This window comes from Triturus cristatus, chromosome 4_2, assembly GCF_964204655.1.
Source record: "Triturus cristatus chromosome 4_2, aTriCri1.1, whole genome shotgun sequence".
NCBI lineage: Eukaryota > Metazoa > Chordata > Amphibia > Caudata > Salamandridae > Triturus > Triturus cristatus.
Window position 1 is genome coordinate 817,402,308 of NC_140586.1, and position 21,266 is coordinate 817,423,573.

The window sequence follows — 21,266 nt, forward strand, 5'->3', positions numbered from 1 at the left end:
AGAACCTTGGGATTTTTCAAGACATGACTGAATGGTCATCAAGAGCAGGACAACAATAACAGTGGAAATAAAAACCAATCCTCTCCGCTTTGGGCGTGGCCAGCGGGTCAAGACCATGGCCCTTCTGTGGGCTTAGTGCGCACTGAGAGATTGCGGCCATTGGCCGTCCCCTGAGGATGGGAAATAAGCACAGCAGTCGTTCCTTGTGAGGCCCCCGATGCTACAATGGAATCCTCGCTGGGAATAATCTTTGTCACCTGATCAGAAGCGGCACACATGGAGGTGGGGGGGGGGGGGGAACCCAGACCTACTGAGATGTGGGGGCCGTGCACCGCTCTGCGCAGGGTGGTCACCCATCTAACGCAAACATGGACAAGGCCTCTCGTGCAGGGGCATCAAACACCATCACTCAGTATACCACGCCACGCCACCCTCCGCAGTGAATCACGCGCCAAACAGGAGCGGATGATGAGGACGGGATGGAGATGTGGAGCGGACGCGAGCAGAGCTGCTGGTCGCCATACAGGGTTCCCGGAAGGTTGAGGAGGCCCAAATAGTTTGTTTTTATCAACGTAAACTTGCTGCAGGCTGACCTCCGTAAGGTAGCGGATAAAGTTACGGTAGTGGAGGAGGACGTATCTAGCCTCAAGGGAGAGGTCGCTACCCTGAAAAAACAGGTAATACAACTATCCTCCGCAACGAAAGTTCTTCAACACCGCGCTGAGGACGTAGTGGGGCACACCAGGTCTAAGAATATTTGTGTACTGTGTTTCCCAGAGAGAGTGGAGGGCAGGTCGGCAGAGAGGTTCCTGGATCAGTGTCCAACTGTGGGCGCGAGCCCAGACAAAAGGATCACAGTCCGGAGCGACGGAACACTCCAAATGAGCACAGGCGTTCCTTCAGCTTTGGATTCAGAAGTTGGCACTCCCAACCTGGAAATCGCCAATCAGACACAATGGCAAGTGCGTCAGCAGATGTGGTCCTGGAAACCCTGCTCGGACAAGAAGGCAAGTTCTCTGAGGAGCATTAAATTGGGAATTCGGAACAACCCCCAAACTGTAACATTTGTGAAGTCCCGCCGTCTGAATCTATACTATGTTCAGGCCCAGATGGCCTGATTCACTAATAGGGCAGGACCTGGTTAGCATTCAACTGGGGTGGGCTCAATTACCATGCTGTACTACTAGCATTATGAAGATTCTCATCGTGGGTCATTATCACCTGCTTATGTCGAATTCTTTGCATTGGTAGGTCCAGATTTTGACATTTGGGGGGTGTGGGGGGGGACGGGGAGGGGGGGGAGGACTCGTGAGATTTAAGCCCTAGTTGGGCAATATAGCGGGATGCGTGTGACCTAGCACGACATAGGGGTAGGCATTTTGGATGATACCTGTTGTTCAACAAATGTCCGTCCGTGGGTGGGTGGGGTGGGGGGGGGGGGGGTGAGGGGGTGAGGGGGTGAGGGGTGGGGGGGGTTGATTTTACAAGTTCTTAGGTTTGGTTCCTTTCGAAGGTGTGCATATCTGTGGCTTTCTTATGGGTGGTCAGGGCTTGGGGTTGGTGGTAATGGCGAGACCAACTGGCAATGGGGGATGAGTCTAGGTTTCTGACCTGGAATGTCTGGGGGATGGGTACATGTACCAAAAGACAAAGGTATTAACTTTCCTCAAACGCCATCTCAGATCTATCGCTTGCCTTCAGGAAACACACCTGGACGATAGTGGCGCAGCTAGAGTAGCCAAGAAGTGGCACTGCCAGATTCACTATTCTTCTTTATCTACATACTCCAGTAGAACCATGATCTGGCTGGCACCTGGCATTCCATTTACACCAACTTATAGTGAATACGCTGTGAATGGGTGTTATGTAATTTTGCTAGGTTTGCTGGATGGCAGAGACATTTTTATTTTAAATGTACATGCACCAAACATGGACGACCCCTCGTTCTTTCAGGTAATTCAGGAACTATTGTTAAAGGAATTAGACGTCCCATATATATGGATGGGTGACTTCAATTGCGTCCTAGACTCCACCCTCGATAGACATCCCCCCCCCCCCCCAAGGCAGGAACAAAACCCAGATTGTCTCAGATGCTTAAAAAAGGTCATGCTAGACCTGGGGGCCCACGATGTGTGGAGGGAATTTACCCTCCACTGCCACTCTTCATGTGCCATTCACATACTTATGGAACACAAAGCAGACTAGACAGGGTTCTGGTGTCGGGAGTGCCGGCCTTTCCAGATGTGGAGGTGACACACTTGGCGCACTTTCTGTCTGACCATTCCCCGGTACGATGTTTGGTTAGGTGGGGATCACCCAAATTTGACCCGAGGCATTGGAGATTTCCACTCTATCTACTAGAGGACAAAGTGGGGAGAGCTACAATGTCTGAGATAGTAACAATGTCTAAGATAGTAACAGTCTGTCAACAAACTGGGGGGTGGGGGTCCCACTGGGTGGACTAATGAGTGGGAGGCCTTAAAGGCTGTGACTGGCGGGGCGAGCATGGGATTGGTGTGTGGGGTGAGGCGGCAGTTGCTTGGCGAGCTGGATAAAGAGGAGAAAGCGTTAACCGACATACAGGCGGGGAACCTTACTGACACAGAGGTAGGAAGGAAAGGAAACAGCAAGAGTGCATAGCCGACATCTGAGACAGGCTGGAAAAGTACACATTGATGCTATACCGCCAAAGACTACATGCTGAGGGTGACGAATCAGGTCGCCTATTGGCAAGTATACTCCGTATCGAGCGAGCTCCTCAATCTGTTACCACTCTGAGGGCCGATGGAGGGAACCTCGTGTGCACCAGGGCTGGGATTCTAGAGGTATAATCAGCACCGCCTACAGAAGGTATATACTGCAGACCCTGGAGTGGCGGCTGAGGATTATGCCCCCATTGTCAGGGGGGGGTTGGCACTTCCACAGCTTTTACCCTCTATGCTAGAGGAACTGGATGCTAAAATTACGGCTGAAGAAGTTCAAGAAGCGTTACAAGCTATGCCCGGAGCTAAGGTACCTAGGGCTGACTGGTTTCCTGTGGCCTTTTTACAGGTCTATTCAAGTCCGCTTGTCAAACCCTTGCTACAAGTCTATAAAGAGGCTTCAGAAGCAGGGGTATTGCCTCTGTCATGCCTGAAGGGGAAATTGTTATGCTTCTCAAGCTGGGGGGGGGGGGGGGGGGGGGGGGGAACGAACAAGACCCATGATCATACGTACCCTGAAGATGATAAATTCAGAAGATAAATTCTGTGCAAAGTCCTAGCTGCTAAGTTGGCCACTCACATGGTGCACCTGGTTCACGAAGACCAGTGTGGTTTCATACCAACCCATAACACGGGCATGAATATTAGGAGCCTAACGCACACTTTGCATGAAGTACGACCTAAAGACGAAGTATCCCTGGTCTTCATAGACTTGGAGAAGGCCTTTGATTCTGTGGATTGGGGGCTGTTGGAGGTGCTCAAGGTGGCTGGTTTTGGCCTGCGGATCAGAAGATGGGTACAGAACTTGTGTGCAGCACCCAGAGCCAGGGTCCGGGTGGGGCACAGAAAGTCGAGCGAGTGGCTTCTCGGCAGGGGGGCACACCAGAGCTGTCCACTTTCTCCATTGCTGTTTGCATTGGGAATAGAGCCCCTGGCAATATGGGTGCATAGATACTAGGGTCACTGGGGCATCATAGTCGGTGAGACTTCCCACATAGAATAGAGCGTTGTCAGCATACAATGATACTATGTCCCCTCACCACTGGAGGCGATTTCAAGGCTACTACAGGTCTTGGAAGAGTTTGGTGGGTGGGTGCTCCGGGTTGCAACTAAACAAAACAAAATAATCGTTATTTCCCTCCCGACCGCCCCCCCCCGCCTCCGAGTGCAGGTGGCGGGTGTGGACTAACAGATATTGCAGCTTAATGCCCACAAGTTGATAGATGCATTAAAGGGTTTGATGGGCTTTTGGAATACTCTCCAGCTCACCCTAATGGTCAGGTTGGTGATAGCCAACATGGTGGTGTTACCCTGCTGTTTGTACATGTTATAGAATGCCCTTTGCCCTGTGCCCAGGCGAGTATTCCGGGCATTGGACTCTATATTGATAGAGCTGTATTGTGCAGGTTGGCGCAGCAGAGTGGCACTTGCTACACTGAATCGTACATATGAAGGTGGTGGCCTTCAGACTCCCAGAATGGAGCTCTACTATTACGCCGCTCATCCTCTGCATGCAGCAAGATGGTTTGTTGAGGGGGATAATTGGGGGTGGGGGGAGGCTGCTCCAGGACAGAGTGCAGCTTACTGATTTATCTACCCTCCTGTTGCAAGGCACGGGTAACTCCGATGCGGTGACATATGTGGTCAGACAGACTGCGTGCATCTGGCAAACTTTAGCAGAGCAGATCTTAAAACTCGCCCGTCCCGTCTGGAGCTATCTGTGTGGGACATTGCGCCTGTTAGAAGGGTGATGTCCAATATGACATTCTGACCTGGCGGGAGGGGTGTTGGGTGTTCTTGCGGATCTGTACCCGGGTGAGAGCTATATTACATTTGAGCAAGCTTGTGACTACTTTGACTTGGGGCAGGGGCAATATATACAATACTCTGCCCTAGCTAATATATTTAAAGAAATATGACCCACGCACCCAGCGATCCCACAGCCAGTGCTTCCCCTCCCGGGGCATTTGCTAATTGGAACGCAGACCTGGAGGGTGGTGGGTGCACTCAAGCTCACGGTCTCATGTACGGCCGATTCCGGTTAATTCACTACAATTACATGCCCCACACACACATGACCCCGGATACACTACATCGCATGGCCCCCAGCAGGTCTGACTTTTGCCCTAGTTGTTGTCCGGGAAGGGGGCAATTCCTGCATTTGGCATGGGAATGCCCTGATGTTTGAAGCTTCTGGACGGAGGTGGTGGAGCGAGTTTGTGATTGCAATTGACACCTGCCCATTGCCTACTGGAGTTAATACGGAAACCTAAAAAGCAAAGCCAAATAGTATATAGACTCCAGCAATTACTTTTAGTGCTAGCTACGCGCAGAATTGCTATTGTGTGGATGGGGATGCGGGTGCCTGAAGTTTTGGCATGGATACGAGATGTGTGCGAATGGACAGTAGCTGAGGAGGTGCGCAGGAAGAGATGTCGCAAAGATGAGAAATTAGAGGACGATTTAAGGCTTTGGAGGGAACTCTGTCATGATCTGCTGGCTATTGGCACAGTCAGGTTCCCAAAGCGCATCAATAGTGGGCAGCCAGGCAGTAGCCGATGAAGAAGGGGATTAAATGTCTGTTTAATTTGCTTTTATTGGTGGAAGGGCGTTCAGTGGTTGGTCCGATTTCTAGAACTGTACCACCATGTTTAATGACTGCATGATTCTTTTTGCTGAATTGGTTGCACACCTGTAGTTTGTTATTGTGTATAACTTTATTTAAAGTTTCTAAAAAAAAAAAAAAAGAAAAATCCTATCGGCTTTCCTTTGTGCTGCTGAGAGTGAAAGAGAGAAATGGCAGGGGCGAAGAAGTGTCAGTGATGGCTGACTTCCATTTTAAGAAAGGTAATGTTTATTTTTAAAGTGAGGCCTAGTTAATATACTTCAGAAAACGCACTTCTGCGTAGTATATGGAATTATTTTGAAAAGCATCAGTACTATATTACTGTATGCATGTGTAATAGATTATAAAAATGCTTTATACACTTTATTAGTGCACAAAAAAATATAAAGTCCAAAAAATCTTTTACATAGTCTTCTCCTTAGACTATCTTGAGGCCTGTGCTTTATTTTGCTGTATGGCCAGAGGTCTGCTTTTATCCTTCTCTCTTACTGGCCTCTTCCCGGTGCTGTCATCTGTGGCAAATAGTACCTCCTTTATCAGAGGCCGCCCCACTCGCCATGCCTCTTCGGGTAGGCTGGTCTGGGTGCATAGATGCATCATGAGTCCCTGGGGGTTGGTCCTCCTGTTTCCTTTTCTCTTTTCCTTGGTCCCTGCTGCTACCAGTATCCCATAGGCTTGTGGCAAACATTTTCTTGAGGTGTTGAAGGATGGAATCTCCCAGAATTACAGACCGCTTGCCACTCTACATGCCCATAATTGTCTAGACTCTGATTCAGCCTACGTGGTATATATAATGATAGTTCAAGAGATCTTCGTGAAGTGCTCCAGGACCTGTACCTGGGGTGGGGACTATTTTATTTCTTCCACATTGCCTTGTAATTGAATACCAAGATTACAAGTAACATATAACCAAGTGTTTATTCATTTCTTAAAGATACATGGATGGGGAGTTAGGAATACTAGAGACTAACTTCCTTCCCTTTTGTGTAACTTCAGTATCCATAGTCTGTGTGGTTTCTCCTATTACCAGCACCCGTCGTTGGCTTACCTGGGCTAGTTTGCGTCAACGATTGAGGAATGCTGGTGCGTTTGCAATAAGTGTGTGCTAGGGAACATGCAAAACTTTGAGCTAGTGGCTGTGCTGGGTTTTTGTAAATTAAAACTGTTCTGAAAAACGTTTAGGACCTTCAGCCCTGTTAGTAGTTCTGAAAGCGCTGATATTCTTTGATAGCAGTCTGCCCTAGATCACAAAGTTACCTCTACATATAACCTGATGAGAAGGGAGACAACTGAAATCTGCTAGTCCCTTTATTCAGCTGCATCAGCAGCTTACTGTTCTTGTAAAATATTTTATATACCATTATGTGTAATGCTCACATTAAAAAAGATAAATAAGGGTACGGTAAAACTGTAGCTTTATAAAACCAAACTTACTTTAAACTCAGCTGTGTGTATAATCACCTTGTTTTCCTTTTTTATTTTTGTTTTTTTAGGCTTCTCGATGTTTGGAGCAGGTCTTACTGTAGGGTTATCCAACCTTTTCTGCGGAGTGTGTGTGGGCATTGTCGGGAGTGGTGCTGCCTTGGCTGATGCCCAGAACGCCAGCCTCTTTGTGAAGATTCTAATTGTAGAAATCTTTGGTAGTGCCATCGGTTTGTTTGGGGTCATTGTGGCCATTCTACAGGTAAGTCTGTCAACATGGGTATCTGTTTGTGTCATGCCCTTTCACTTCTTTTACTGACTTGCCAGTCTTTTCATTTTCGTAATCACACTATTGGCTTAAACTAAAAGAGCTTGTATGAAGCAATCGGGTCAGTGGTCCGTAGTCTCAAGAGAGGCTATTTAAGAAGATGCTGGAGCAAACAGCCCCATGGCTGACATGAACTTGGGTGACTTCTGAATCCGTTTACCCTTAGGCTAGTGTTTACTAAACGTAAGCCGCCTCAGGAAGAACTGGAGCATCTAGTGCTGTTCAACGTATCTGCCTAGATTCAGATCCTTTCAGACACAGGATTTATTTACTGTATAATGATGCGAGTGGCTTTGATCTACATTATATAGCCTTTGGCATTTTAAACACCGCCTAATTCAAATCTGTGATCTTGCATTCAGTGTATTGTAAACCTAGCAAATGACCTTATTATAAAACCTATTAAGTTTCAAACTTCAGCAGTACGATCCACTTTTGATTTCAACATAAACTTGTATAGCTAGTAGCGATCTTATTACTATAACAGTTCGTCTGTCAGGGTGTTCTACCAGTGTGCGACACTGCTATCAGGCTCAATGTTAGACACGTATCCCATACATTCTATACATTACGGCACCTCTGTTAGCTTCAACACTGATGCGTGTGACATGCTTTTTACATACTTTATAGCCCATCTTTGAAATGCTGCTCACCGAGCCCCCGCTTCATGTTGTCCTTGCTTTTCTTTCCCCTTCTCCCACTCAAATACTTGCCTTTTGGAGCAAATATTTGCACACCACATACTTACAAGAGTGCCTGTTCTCCCCTGTAAGCTATGTGTTCTCGTCTGGCCTCTTTTCCACGTTGTGTAACACTTGTCTAAAGCCCCTTCTCTTATTGGGTAATATTAGGTTCCTTCCCATTTATTTTGCACTTGGTCTTTTGTATCTTTTTTTTTTTTTTTGTCCAGTTTTGGTGAAGCATGTGTGGCCTGCCACCTACTGTGTAACAGATGGATGGTTTCACTGTTCCTCAACTGCTGTGGAATACCAGTCACATCCCACAATTTTGGATCCCTCCTCCCTGCTTCCCTTTATTTCACTGTGACGTCCATGTTCTCTGCTCTCTCTTTTTTCAGATTACTAGTACCAAGATTTTCCTGTTTGATTAATGTGGTATGAGGGGTCTTTTGAAATTCTTTCATGGGTCCCTCTGACCCTCCCAGGTACCTGCTGTCTCTTATGCCCTACCTGTTTTGTACCCTCTTTCCTGTTTTGTACCTTATCTTCTACCCCTGCTTTTGCGCAATAATAAGTTACCCCCCCCGAAAATCCGGTCATAACAGCTCGTCACCTGCTCTACACCTCATGTCTGTAGCTTTTGCCCTGATCCCTTGGTTTAGTATAGAGTCTCCCAATTTGGAGTGTGTGGTCTCCTTCTTGCTCTCCCATTATAAAGTAGCTAGGATTCTCTCCCAGGTGTGTGTAACTAGTCCCTCCTATTCTCCTCATCCCTTCCTGTGTGTAGGACCAGCTGTACCGGTCATTGTGTTCTACACTTCTGTGTTCCCCCTCAGACCTCTTTGTACTGTAAGTGCTGTTAGACCCATCTGACCTCTGTGAGTTTGTACTGCAAGTTCGTTTCTACCTGATCTTATCGTAGCCTCAAATTGTGCCCTTGGCTCCTCACCTCCTCCATTAATTCAGTAAACTGACAAGTAATCAAGACATAACCCATCACTTAAACCTGTCTCTTCATGCCCAAATACCAGATGTATTCAAAAAGTGGCAATGGGCGCTTTTGAAATGCACCATGCAATGGCCCTCAATCCAGCATTAAAGCCATCGTTTGGGAAAGTAGGGTTACCTTCTACTACAGTCTTGACTAGCGTGATGCACTTTTCTGTGGGTCTCCATTCAATTGGCAAGTTTAAACTGCAGGTAGTCAACATTAGATGATATAGGGATCTAGTTGAGTTATGATGAGATTGTGATAGTCTGCTGCCTTAATCCTCTTGCTATACAATGGACTTTGTAAGCTGTTGAGATCAGTGTACTGTATTGGAAGAAACCTTGGAGATGCATGAATAAGTTGACATATACCTGCAGTATGTTTTGCCTATCGATGGTAGATGAACATGTAAAAATATAATAAAAAGAATTATATAAAAATTAAAACAGGAGGTCGCCCAGAATGCTGCTTTAGGGAGATTGGGACTAGTCCACATGCCAGTAGGCCTATATTTGGTTGACCGGCTTATTCGGGCCTATTTGAAAGTGATGTTTGCTGTTGACAAGCCTACTTAAACATTGCCTAGCTTTGAGCAGGCAAATCTCTTCCTCGACGTATAGTAGGCTGACTTAAAACTCTTAAGAATCTGTGCATTTACAAGAGATGTCCTTTTTTGAGGTGGCGAGAACGTTCAAAACCAACTAAAGAAGTTGCTGCTCTGGGTTTGTAGTTTGGAGGTTGACAAAGCACCTAGAGATAGTCTGGTAGCAGTGTACTATAGAAAAGCACACCGCTCCCTATCTTGACCAGTCCTCTATCGTGATAAAGGTATGCACAAAAATTGTCGCTTTTCTTCTTAATTAGCAGTTGGCTGTTGTAGAGCGGTTTTGACGGACATCAAACATTGAGAGCGAGAGAGTACCTCGTTCAAGGTACTTGCTTTTTAGTCATTCGGAAGTCTTTATCCATCTAGTCTTTATTCAGTGACTGGTGCACAGATTCCTTTATCCAGTGACTGGTGCACACAGCGACAGGTGTTTACTAATATCCTTGCTCCTGGTTTAACCCCTTCGCCGCGGCGGGAATTCCGCCGCGGCGCTGGGGGGTGCGGGGGGGCAGCGCGGTGGCGCTGTGCTCATGACGGAGCCGCTCCGTCATGAGCCACAGTTGAGCTGTGCTCATGACGGAACGGTTCCGTCATGACTCCGCCCTGTTGCGTTGTCCCCCCGCACAGGCGGGGAAACAGCGCCGCATGGGCGGAGCGGCCGCCAACGGTCGTGTCATGACGGAACCGTTCCGTCATGAGCACACGGCAACCGTGGCTCATGACGGAGCGGTTCCGTCATGAGCGGGGAAGGGGTTAAGTTACTCCGTGCAATTTCATATTGTAGATTGATATTTTCATGGCTAGACAAAAATACCTTTGATATGCATTCTCTGCTGGCACTTGGACCATTAGAGAGTCTAGCACACAATCTCATGACTTGTGTGTACCCTTTCAGATGGGCTGAGTGTTCAAGAATGAGATCAAATACTACCCATGAAAGTAGGAGTTGTACAACCAGGCCCTCAATAAATTCCCCTATTTATTGGCACCACGGTTTTACCATGGCTTTACTTGAAGGCAATATGATAGTCTACTAAGATCACATATTGAATGCAACATTCCTGGTGCATCCTATGCATGAAATAAAAGGTTCCAATGCCGAGCCATTGTTGCTTTTTCATCCTTCCAAAATGCGAAGAAAAAATACATTGCGTTGTGTAAATGTAACACTTCTAACTGCAGACTCCTCACCATGCCGATATCTCCAGGTGCCAGTCTGATCTGGAAGCTCAAAAAGCAGTGTTGCTGCAGTCCGGTAGGTGGTGCCATGCGACCTCTCGCCAACGCTGCCCTTCTACGAAAGTGATGCATGGAGCTGCATATAAGCACCACCAATTCATGATGACTTCAGTTCCTTCATTTCTGTGTCTTTAAAACACTGAATCGAAGCTCTGCTCTTTTTGTTTTTTCGACGTTGTGCAGTGATTTCCCCCTTCCCCCCCCCCCAATCAATTTCCAGGACACAAGGGAATGTTTCCCCCTTAACACTGCAGTGTTTAAGCCTCGTAGGGGCTGTTGTTAACAGATTGCTGTGACAGATGCCCACAAATTGTCTCTGTTGTTTGGGTTTGGCGCACAACTCTAAGACCTGTGACAACTGCCCCCAGACGAATCCTTATGCCATTCGTGAATATGAGCCATTACAAAAATGGGGTGACCCAATAACAGTCTTGTACCTGGGCTCACAGATCTAAATACAATGGTCCTAAACCTTTCTTTATGCAGTATAAATCAATTATATCAAATCAATTCTTCTGAGCTCACGCAATGTCTGCTCACAGTAATAAAAACATTCGAGATAATGATGTGCAACAACCAAAAATGTCCAAATTGACATAATTTATTCAATCATAATTGGACTCGCAGTGGGAATCTTACTGCATTATTTGAATTCACAACAAAAGAAACTGAGTGGTTGCTCCAGGAGAACGTGCAAAAGGAGAGTGCTCAAGTGAATCGCATGGGAGGGATCCCAAGTGAAGTAGGAAAAGGACTTAGAGACAGTTCAGCGATTGGATTGATAGAAGGATATCAATCTAGGTAGATCTGGCCGTACAACAGCAATAGTTCACAAGGTCTTTTGACATATATTTTGCAATCCAGAAGTGTATCATTATTTAGCACGGCATGGGTGTGTTTTTTTTATTTTTTTTTGGTCCTGGCTTAGTGGGTATGGGTTTCGACGTCTTGGGGCACGTGGGGTACTTGGGGCCTCGTCCTGCGGGTCTTCCTCAGGACTGGAATGGGCAACCAACTTCAGTGATGTGGTGTCCGTGTTCCACACCTACATGATTAATAAATAGGGTGTCAAGGTTGTGTACATGAATAATTACAGGGGTTACAAGGTAACCGAATTGGCCCAGCTAGTAAGGCTTACCCGCATCGTTTGCGGAGAGGACAAGTAGTGTCCTTACTGGTACAAGTTCAGGAGGCATACAGCCTCTTCTGAAGGCAAGGGGCTTGTTGGTATATCTTTGTCCAATAGATAATGTCCCTATGCAAGAATCCACCCTAACCCATAGTTCAGGGTAGTATGACCACTTAAGTCGGTTCTTGGGCATTCAATGCAGAAACTACAATTAAAATTAAAAAGGCAAACATAGACATGTTGGGATACTGTCTGACTTCAAAACGAAATTAGAACAAGCACAGGAGGCAGTGGGGGTGTGTGGTGTCAATTACCTGGAGCGTCAGTCTCCTAGATCCCACGATCCGTACGAGAGGCAATAGCGGGAAACCGCAGAGTTTATAAAGCAATGCATTCCTCGGACATTCAATGGAACGTTACGCTTGCATGAGCGTGAGCCTCACGCCACTCGAGCTGTCATTAGTCGTGTTACTGGAAATGAAGGAAAGACTGTGTCCCGCGTAAATACCGGGCAGGCAAGGGATCGGAGATATGTTTCTTAGAGCTTCCGAGTGGGTCGTAGAATCTTGGCATGAGTGTAATTGGTGGCAATAACATTAAACCATATAAGCATGTAATGGACAATATTACATGGAACACAGAATGATTGCATGAAGTATAGGGACTGAGACATACACTAAATACAGTGGTGATTATACGGCGCATGCAGTAATTAAAATACAAACTTACAGACAATTTAAAATCTAGGTGCAATATATACACTGGTGTGTGTACGACGCATTGGATTGTGTTTTTAAAAAAACAACAAATTAAAGCAATTTAACGAGCAGTAACAACGCAATGTCGGATTGAATTATACCAAATCATACATATTCCTGCATCGTTATCCTATAAGGGATGCAATGTGCGCATAATAAGTGCTAGTACGTACAATATGTAATGCAATAGATACATCAAGTGAAATATTTGCAAGACCGTAGATCTACAGTTCATTGTACATATGTGTTCAGAGATCACAGTGTGAGGTAATATACAAGTGGTTAAGTTGGTACACCCCAAGTTCAGGCTGGTCTTGGAGAAAATGGCTCTGAGGCATCTTGGTCAGCTTCCGTCCTGGATCCTGCTTGCTGACCATGCCCAGTGGCATATGCCCGATCTGCAGTGGAATTTGAAGTCTCAGTGGGCCCAGCACTTAGGGAACCTGTTGATTTCTATCCCGCTGTTGGATGAGACTGCAAAGGACCTGAAGTGCTGGTTGCTCGACTGCAGTTGGAACAGCAGCAGGCCCCTCTCTAGCCGAACTATATTTTACGGTGGTGACCAACACATCACTACTGAGTTGGGGAGGCCATCTGCGAGTGGTTGAATCATAGGCCTCTGGTGTCCAAACTCCACATAAATCTGTTGGAGCTGTGGGTGATTTACTTGACGTTGAAGACCTGTTGGTGGAGGTTTTCATGCACAATACAATTCTCTTGTGGTACTGCAAAAAGCAGGGCGGCTGGGGCTGTGGGCTCTGTGTCATGAGGTTCTGTACCCCTGGAGCTGGCTGGACAATCTGTGCATTTCCCTGGTGACAGCACTCGGTAGGATCTTAAAATGCTTGGGCAGATGAGCTTAGCCACTGACACCTAGCGGATCACAAATGGTAGTTACTTCTGCAGGTGACAGAGGGCATCTTCCAGCAATTGGGCAAATCCTGGCTCGATCTCTTTGAGACCATCGAGAATGCGGAGTTTGGCAGTTTTACATGCTGAAGTTCCAAGGAGGCACATTCCACATGCAGTGAAGCACAGGACTCTTGTACTCCTTACTGCTCCTGCCTATTCAGCCCAAGTGGTGAAGAAGACGAGGAATGACTGGGACCAATTCTTCATTGTGGCTCTAGATTGGAGGACAAATGCTGTGACTCAGAAGTTCCAGGTACAACATTCTCCTGGTCTAATCGTGCTGCTGCTACACGAGGATCTTCTGTCGCAGAAGCAGGCCAGAGTCTTGCACTCAGGTCTGTGCAATATGCACAGAGCTTGAGAGGCGGCATCCGACCTCCTTCCACCTTACTTCTAAAGTTGTTGGTGGGATCCTGGCAGCCAGGTGTCCATCAACTAAATCCGTATATAGTGGACAGTAGAATGCCTGCATTTGTAAAGGGCCAGCATTTGTAAAGCGCATAGCTACCCCGGACAGAGGTGTCCCGGCGCTGGGGGCCGTCGGGAAGTTTAAGCAAGCTATTGCCCAGTGTCACATGGTGCTGGGTTATACTCTCGCTGGAGCCGGGGATCGAACTATGAGCCCTGTGGTCTGGAGTCAGGCACCCTGGCTGCTGCGCCACACAATTCTTCCAGAATACGTTTGTGGCTTGCTGCAACACCTGCAAGAACTACTCGTTGCAGGCCAAAGTGTCAGATGTATTGCTTCTTGTAACGTCTTTGGCTCAGCAAGGACTTGCTGTGGAAACAAAGGTTATTTGCGAGGTTTATGGTCTTTTTACGTGTGAAGGGCAAGACACCCTTGTTCAAATCACCCTTTGTGATGCTTATTTCTAAAAGGTTTACATCACTTTTTTCCGCCAAAGCCCTATGTGATGACATGGTCCTTACTTTCCTCGTGTATCTCTTTCAAACAAATGCACAGTTGTCCGTTGTGTCTCCTCACATTAAAAACCTTTTCCGTTTGTGATGACCTAGTCCCAGCGTTTGAGTGAGCTGCAGTCCCCCTCTACCCAGACTCCTTATATCACATTGTTTCCAAACAAACTGGTGTTATGGACTCGAGCAGAAATTCTTACTGGACGTGGTGATGCTTTTTCATGTCAGACAATCCGATACTCTTCCTCTTTTTTGAAGCATAAAGCGACACATAGAAAGTCAGAAGAGAGACCGCTGCTTGGGATAGGTATATGCTTTTACATTGATTGTACCAAGGAACACCAAGTAGCCTATCAGCTCATTGTAGTGTTCTCTAGTGCAAAGAAGGGCAAGGTGGTGCAGAAACTGACCACCTCTCTGTGGATAGTTGTCGTTATTAAGATTTGTTATGCATTGTCTATGATGCACCCTTCAGAAGGCCTGAAAGCTTATTCCACCAGAGCTAAGGCTACTAACACTCAGTTTGCATGTGGAGTGCCTGTCCTGGTTATCTGTCTTACTGTTATGTGGGAAGCAGTGCACACGTTCATCAAGCAGTACTGCTTTGACAGCCAAGTCTGATGGTAAGGCAGTACTTTTTGATCTGAGGTGCTTCACAGACCATACACCTTGGGAGGTACTGCTTTGGTATCTATTCACAAGGTGAGGTATCTTTGGTTGAAAGAATCTGTGAGAAGAACAAGTTACTTACTTCGGTAACACTCTTTCTGGTGGGTCCTCTAACTGCAGATTCCTCATCACTGTCCCACCTCCCCATTCTATGGAATGTCCTTTTCCATCTAAATAGTCAGTTAGTAAACTGCACACTGCTGTTGGATTCTGCATATGAGGGCGAGGCCCAACGTATGACAGAAACTGACAGCACGCAGGGGTGGCGCTTACATGCGTCTGTCACTTTCGGAGCAGAACAAAGTCTGCACGTATGGACATAGTGGCACCTACTGGCATGCAGGCTCACCATTTTTACACTCTGGATTAGGTCTAGTGCTTGGGGATATACACAAGGTGAATAATCTGTGGTTAGAGTATTCACAGAAAGAACGTTACCGAGGGTAGGTAACTTGCTCTTGCGCTGTGATATGCTAATAGGGGACTGGAGGGGGCGGCGGTATGGGTGGGGGCATAGGGGGGTGGGGAGGGGGTGCAGGGGAAGGGTGTGTGTGTGTGTGGGTGAGATATGTAATCCTATTCCTTGCTATGCTGCTGCTTCAAATACTGTGCTCATCTGAGGGTTGGGGAGAGAGCTTGAGAAAGGAACACTATTGTGGGCGTGGCTTGGCGGCGAAGTAATATGGCCGCTTGCTAGGGTCTCTCCGGAGCCCTCCTCCCCTATCACACACATCCGCCACACATATCCGACCTACCGGTGTAGGTACAAGCACCGGAGATGAAGCGGAACCTGTTTCAGCGACTCCGATCTCGAGTGGCCATCGGGAGCCGACGATACACGGCCCACCAGCTGGGGCCTGCAGAGTGAGAGGCGCCGGGGTCTTGCGTGGCGGTGCTGGTCGCTGCGGATGTCGGGGGTGCCGGCGCGGCCCCCTGCTTCATCCCCGAGGCGGCGGACTGTGCGTGTGAGGCTTGCTGACGCCTTGCAGAGATCCGGTGGGGTGACGCTGCGGCCCCGCGTTCTGCCGGCGGTACTGGGAGCTGGACCTGACGTTAAGGCAAGGAATCCTGGTGCTGCACCCAGGAGCCTCGTGAGGCTGCCGGCAGGGGTGGAGCACTGAAAATAGACTCCGTGGCTGACTTGCATGGACTGCGGTGGGGGCAACCTGGCTGACGCTACAGGCACCTAGTGAGGCAGTGCAGGTGGGGCACAAGGAATAAAGCATACTGTCTGCCCTTATAAAAGTGGATTACACTTGTGTTTGCGGACAGGCGCCCATCATCCCACATCATTGGACGGTGTCGACCGAGGGGGACTCATGTGCCGGTCTCCCCTCCCCCCCCCCCCCCCCCACCCCCCTTTTTCTCTCTCTTGCCTCATTTTGGCTCCAAGTGCTACAGTGGGCACTTGCCAGGAGAATTAATATCGGCTGCCGGGCCCCTGGGTGCTGGTGTGCATTCAGCTGGTCCTTACTGCGGCGGGACGGCTGGAGAGAGACGGGGGGGGCTCCACACAACCCGCTGGGGGTGCGTGGGCCGTTGCGGGACCCTGTCGCGTGGCGACTCATTTGCGTGCTACGCACTGGACAACCTGCCTCAAGAGACTCTTTCCATAATCACCCTGCTCTGGTGCTTTGTGGCGGAGGGGCTGACTGTGTCTTCATTGGCCGGGCCCAAGGCCTCACCATGTCCAATGCAAAGGGCGCGAAAACGTCCCAACAGAGCAGGCTGGACCGCTACACCTGTCTGAAGGCGGACCTACCCGAGCGGAAGGGAGTAGACGACAAGCAACAAAGTGGCGCGGAACATGACCCTTCGGAACCCACCATGAAAGACTTAATGGCGGCAATTACAGGGGTACGCACGTCCATTGATGCCCTGTCCTCTGAAGTGACGCTAATCAGGGCGGACCTCACCAATTATAGGGAAAAGGTAAAGCAACTCGAGACCACCACTGCAAGTCTAGTAGAAGATACCTCGCAAGTACAAACTGATGTTAAAGAACTACAAGCGTTCCGCAAATTCACGGAGGATAAGCTTGATGATTATGAGGGGCCATTAAGGCGCAACAACATACGCGTGGTGGGGGTACCAGAGAAATTGGAGGGCCCTGCCGTAGACCTGTTCATTGAAGACCTGATCGTACGAAACTACAACCAAAGGGTCTCTCCAAGCTGTTTGTGGTCGAAAGGCCACACAGAGTACCTGGGGGTCGCCCGAGGTCGGCAGCTCCGCCCCGCCCGTTACTGGCCCGGCTGTTGAACTACCGAGAGAGACACGATTCTCCAAGCCGACAGTCGCCCCTCCACTCCACCTGGATAATTCGGATGTCACTTTCTTTCCTGACTTTACTCGCGCAGTACAGATGCGTTGTCGTTCAATTCTGGATGTCAAGCGAAGGCTACGGGATAGAGGCCTGAAATACGCCATGCTCTTCCCCGCGCGTCTGCGCGTCGAGGCAGATGGGAAAACCTACTTCTTCGACCTTCCAGAGGCTGCATCTGACTGGCTGGACAGCCGGAGAGACTTGACGGAACGAGGCCCCAACAAAATTGAAATGAACAGTGTGCCTGCACCGGGTGTCCGCGAAAGACTTCGAGGTCACCTTCTTCCATCGTGGGCTGGGACCTGAGCATGGCTTCTTGACACTCACAGGTTCCGAACTGTACACTTTAATATGGTATAAAATAATGTTCTTTATTTTGGCTTTCCTCATACAATGCACCGATAATTTGATACGGTAGGGAGGAGAGCCGGCGGGGCACTAAAGCTTTCCCCCACGTTCTTCTTTTAGCCTTTTTGTTGGGCGACAGGCACTCTGCATTTTTAAGATGGGCAGTTTTGAGCCCAGAGTGCAGGGAAGCAGAGCAGGGGGTTATTGGGTGGGATTGTTTTTTCTTGTTGCTTATTTTTTACATTTACTCGACAGTATAGTCCCTCTCTGTGAAAGTGTTACACTTCACTTACATGCCAGTGGGTACGCAGCGGAACAAAGAAGTTAAAATCTTAAGTTGGAATGTTAATGGGTTAGGAGACAAAATTAAGTGAAGTGTGGTGTTGCAATATATTAAGACTGTCACCGGACATTGTCCTGCTTCAGGAAACGCACCTAATCGGGAATAAGTGCAAAGCGATGTACAGGTGGGGATACTCCATGGTGGCACATGCAGGCTTTACATCTAACTCCAGAGGGGTGGGCATTATGCAAAAAAAAAATCATTCCCTTTATCTGTCACGTCCACACACGTTGATGACCGTGGGAGATATGTAGGGGTCACGGGCACGTGGGAGGGCCGAAGCATAACTTTCCTGTCTGTGTATGCGCCCCCTGGACTACAACCTGTCACCTTCACTGACCTTAGTGCTCTGCTGCTAACGTTGCCTGATGGGCACCTCGTACTCGGCGGCGAATTTAACTCTGTCTTATCGGGCACGCTAGACAGGCACCCCCCCCTCGTGCACTACCCCCAGCTACACATTCTTTTCCTAGTTTTCTGAAGGCAATGGGCTTAGTGGACGGATGGAGAACCTATAACCCGGACAAAATACACAACACACCTTTCACTCTGGTGCATACAAGTCTCTCCCGCCTGGACTACATAATTGTCCTTGCTTCCCAGGTCACAGACATCCATGAGATCCGGCATCTTGCCAGAGGCATATCTGATCACTCTCCCCTATGGGTCCACATGGTACTAGATCACGCACAAATAGGACGCATTGCCCCTATAAATCCCTGGCATCTCAAAAACCCCAAAATACGTAAAGAATTGATCAAGTCAATTGACGATTATTTTATGGAAAATGAACATACCGTTGAATCCCCGCAAACGCTTTGGGAAGCCTTTAAAACGGTGATCCGGGGTCAGGCCTTGTCCCTCCATAGCGGGAGCAAAAAAGGAAAGGTTGAAGGACATCTCGGATGTTGAACAGGAGATCTATCGACTTGAGCAAGACTCTAACTCTGATGCCATGCCTGAAACGCTCCATGCACTCCGGCTGCGCCAAGACGAATATAGGGCTCTGGTCACTGACCGTGCCAAACTAATGGGGCAAGAAAGGCTGGGCCGGATCTACGACTGGGGAGACAAAGCAGGGAAACTGATTGCCTGGCTTGATAAAAAGGAGCACGCTAGCAGGCTTGTCCCAGAGCTTAGAGGAACTAACGGTAACTCCATAATAGATCCCCAGGATATAGCTAACCAATTTGCAGCCCATTTTCACACGGTATACAGCTCGGTGGCCCCATATACAAATGCAGACTCCTTAGATCTTCTAAAAGATATCTCTCTCCCTACTCTCCCAGATGCTGACCGACTGTTTCTGGATAGTGCCCTCTCCACTGAAGAAATTGCATTAGCTATACGAGCGCTACACCCGGGTAAGGCCCTCGGCCCAAATGATATTCCAATTGAGCTGAACAAGCTCCGCCCTGACAAATTAAGCATTTATCTGAAATGCATGTATAACAGTTCTGAGAAGGGACTACTGCCCCTAGACCAAAGAATCACGACCATTGTCAGAATATATAGAGACGGAAAACCCAAAACGGACTGTGCCTCCTACCGGCCCATTTCATTGCTGAACGTAAAATTCTAGCCAAAGTACTCGCCAACAGATTGGTCAGGATGCACCAATTCTCCTATCACCTTAACTAATCAGGATTCATGCCACGGAGGAACATTGCCTTAAACCTGCGCAGAGTGCACGGGGTGCTGGGTAGGGCACAGACCATTCGTGAAGATGCAGTCATAGTGTCCCTGGATGCTACTATGGCATTCGACACCCTGGAATGGCCGTATCTCTTCGCAGTACTTATAAAATTGGGATTTGGCCCGATATACATCAGATGGGTGAAATTACTCTACAGCGCACCTATGGTTCATGTGGTTGTGAATAACAATCCAAAACCTTCACACTTAGTCGTGGTACCCGACAGGGCTGTCCCCTCTCTCCCTTACTGTTTGCTCTGGCCCTCGAGCCTCTCGCAGCATGGATCCGCAAAGATGCAGTAGTCCGAGGGAATGCGATGGTCGGTAGACTGGGAAGTCCGTACTTCCCTGTATGCGGATGACATCCTCCTTTATCTCACCTCCCACAAGAGATCCTTGATTGCGGTATTCGACATCCTAGACGTTTTCTGCAGGTATTCCGGATTTCGAGTTAATTGGCAAAAATCGCTAATATATGTTCTCTGTGGAAACTCTCCCCAACTGTCCTGAGACTGCCCCATACCAATAGTTACAGAAGGCTTTAAATATCTAGGCATATTCATCTCTCTTGACCCAGCGATCAGATATGCCCGCAACCTGGTCCCACCCCTGCAAAGGCTTAAAAGTGACATCATAAATTGGAAATCACTCCCAATCTCTCTATTAGGTAAGGCAGCCCTATTTAAAATGATGTCCCTGCCCCGTTTCCTATATGCCTTACAAAATTCGGCATACCCTGTCACAAACTCCTACTTCAAGGAAATCGAAGGACTCCAGAGTGACCTTCTTTAGAGTGGGAGACCGCGCATTGCTCTACCAAAACTCGCGCTCAGTTGGTATGACGGTGGAATCGGACTACCAGATGTTAGAAAATACTACTGGGCTGCACACCTCACAGCAATAAACCACGGCACCTACGGTCGCCCTGACGCTCCAGGGTTCCATATGAACCGCTGGATCCTTCCCAACGGGGCTTACACCTGGGCACTATATTCCAAACCTGACAGATACCCACTTACTGGACCTAACAAACACACAGTTAAGATCTGGCACGCGGCAACCCAATCGTTGGGCTGGAACAATAGACTCTTGCCACGCCATTGTGGGATTCACAAAAACTAGGGGACTTGGGCAACTCCAAAGGCTTTGACAAATGGGACCTGATTGGTATCTCCCATATCAGGGACCTATGGGACTCAGGGGGCGTAAAGCCTTTTAGCGCCCTCCAAAGTCAACACTCGCTGGCAGACTCGGAGTTTTTCAGATACCTTCAGGTCCGTCACGCTTTACAATCCGTTCTGCCTTGTGATGCCTCCCCACCGGATAGCTCCCCATTAGAGGACAGACTATAGGGCTATATCCTTAACTGCGGGAGAAATGGACTGGACACGGCATCGAACTAGATGACGAAGGTTGGCAGACGGCGATCTCCTCTCCTAAAACGGTTGCAATATCAGCACGGCTCCGGCTTGTGCAGCTGAAAATCCTGCATAGAATCTATGCAACAGGTCCCCAACTGGTACATATGGGAGTTTCAGACTGATGGGTCTTGTAGACGGGTTTGCTCTCAATC

At 48.2% G+C, this 21,266-nt stretch overlaps 1 protein-coding gene across 1 annotated transcript in view; it reads left to right on the forward strand.

Annotated features, from left to right (window-relative positions):
- The window catches only part of ATP6V0B (ATPase H+ transporting V0 subunit b), a 124,339-nt gene that overhangs the window by 96,898 nt on the left and 6,175 nt on the right, over nt 1-21,266 (forward strand). The window contains exon 7 of the mRNA XM_085602768.1: nt 6,822-7,012. Within this exon, the coding sequence (XP_085458894.1) occupies nt 6,822-7,012 (191 nt within the window). The remainder of the gene's footprint in view (nt 1-6,821; nt 7,013-21,266) is intronic.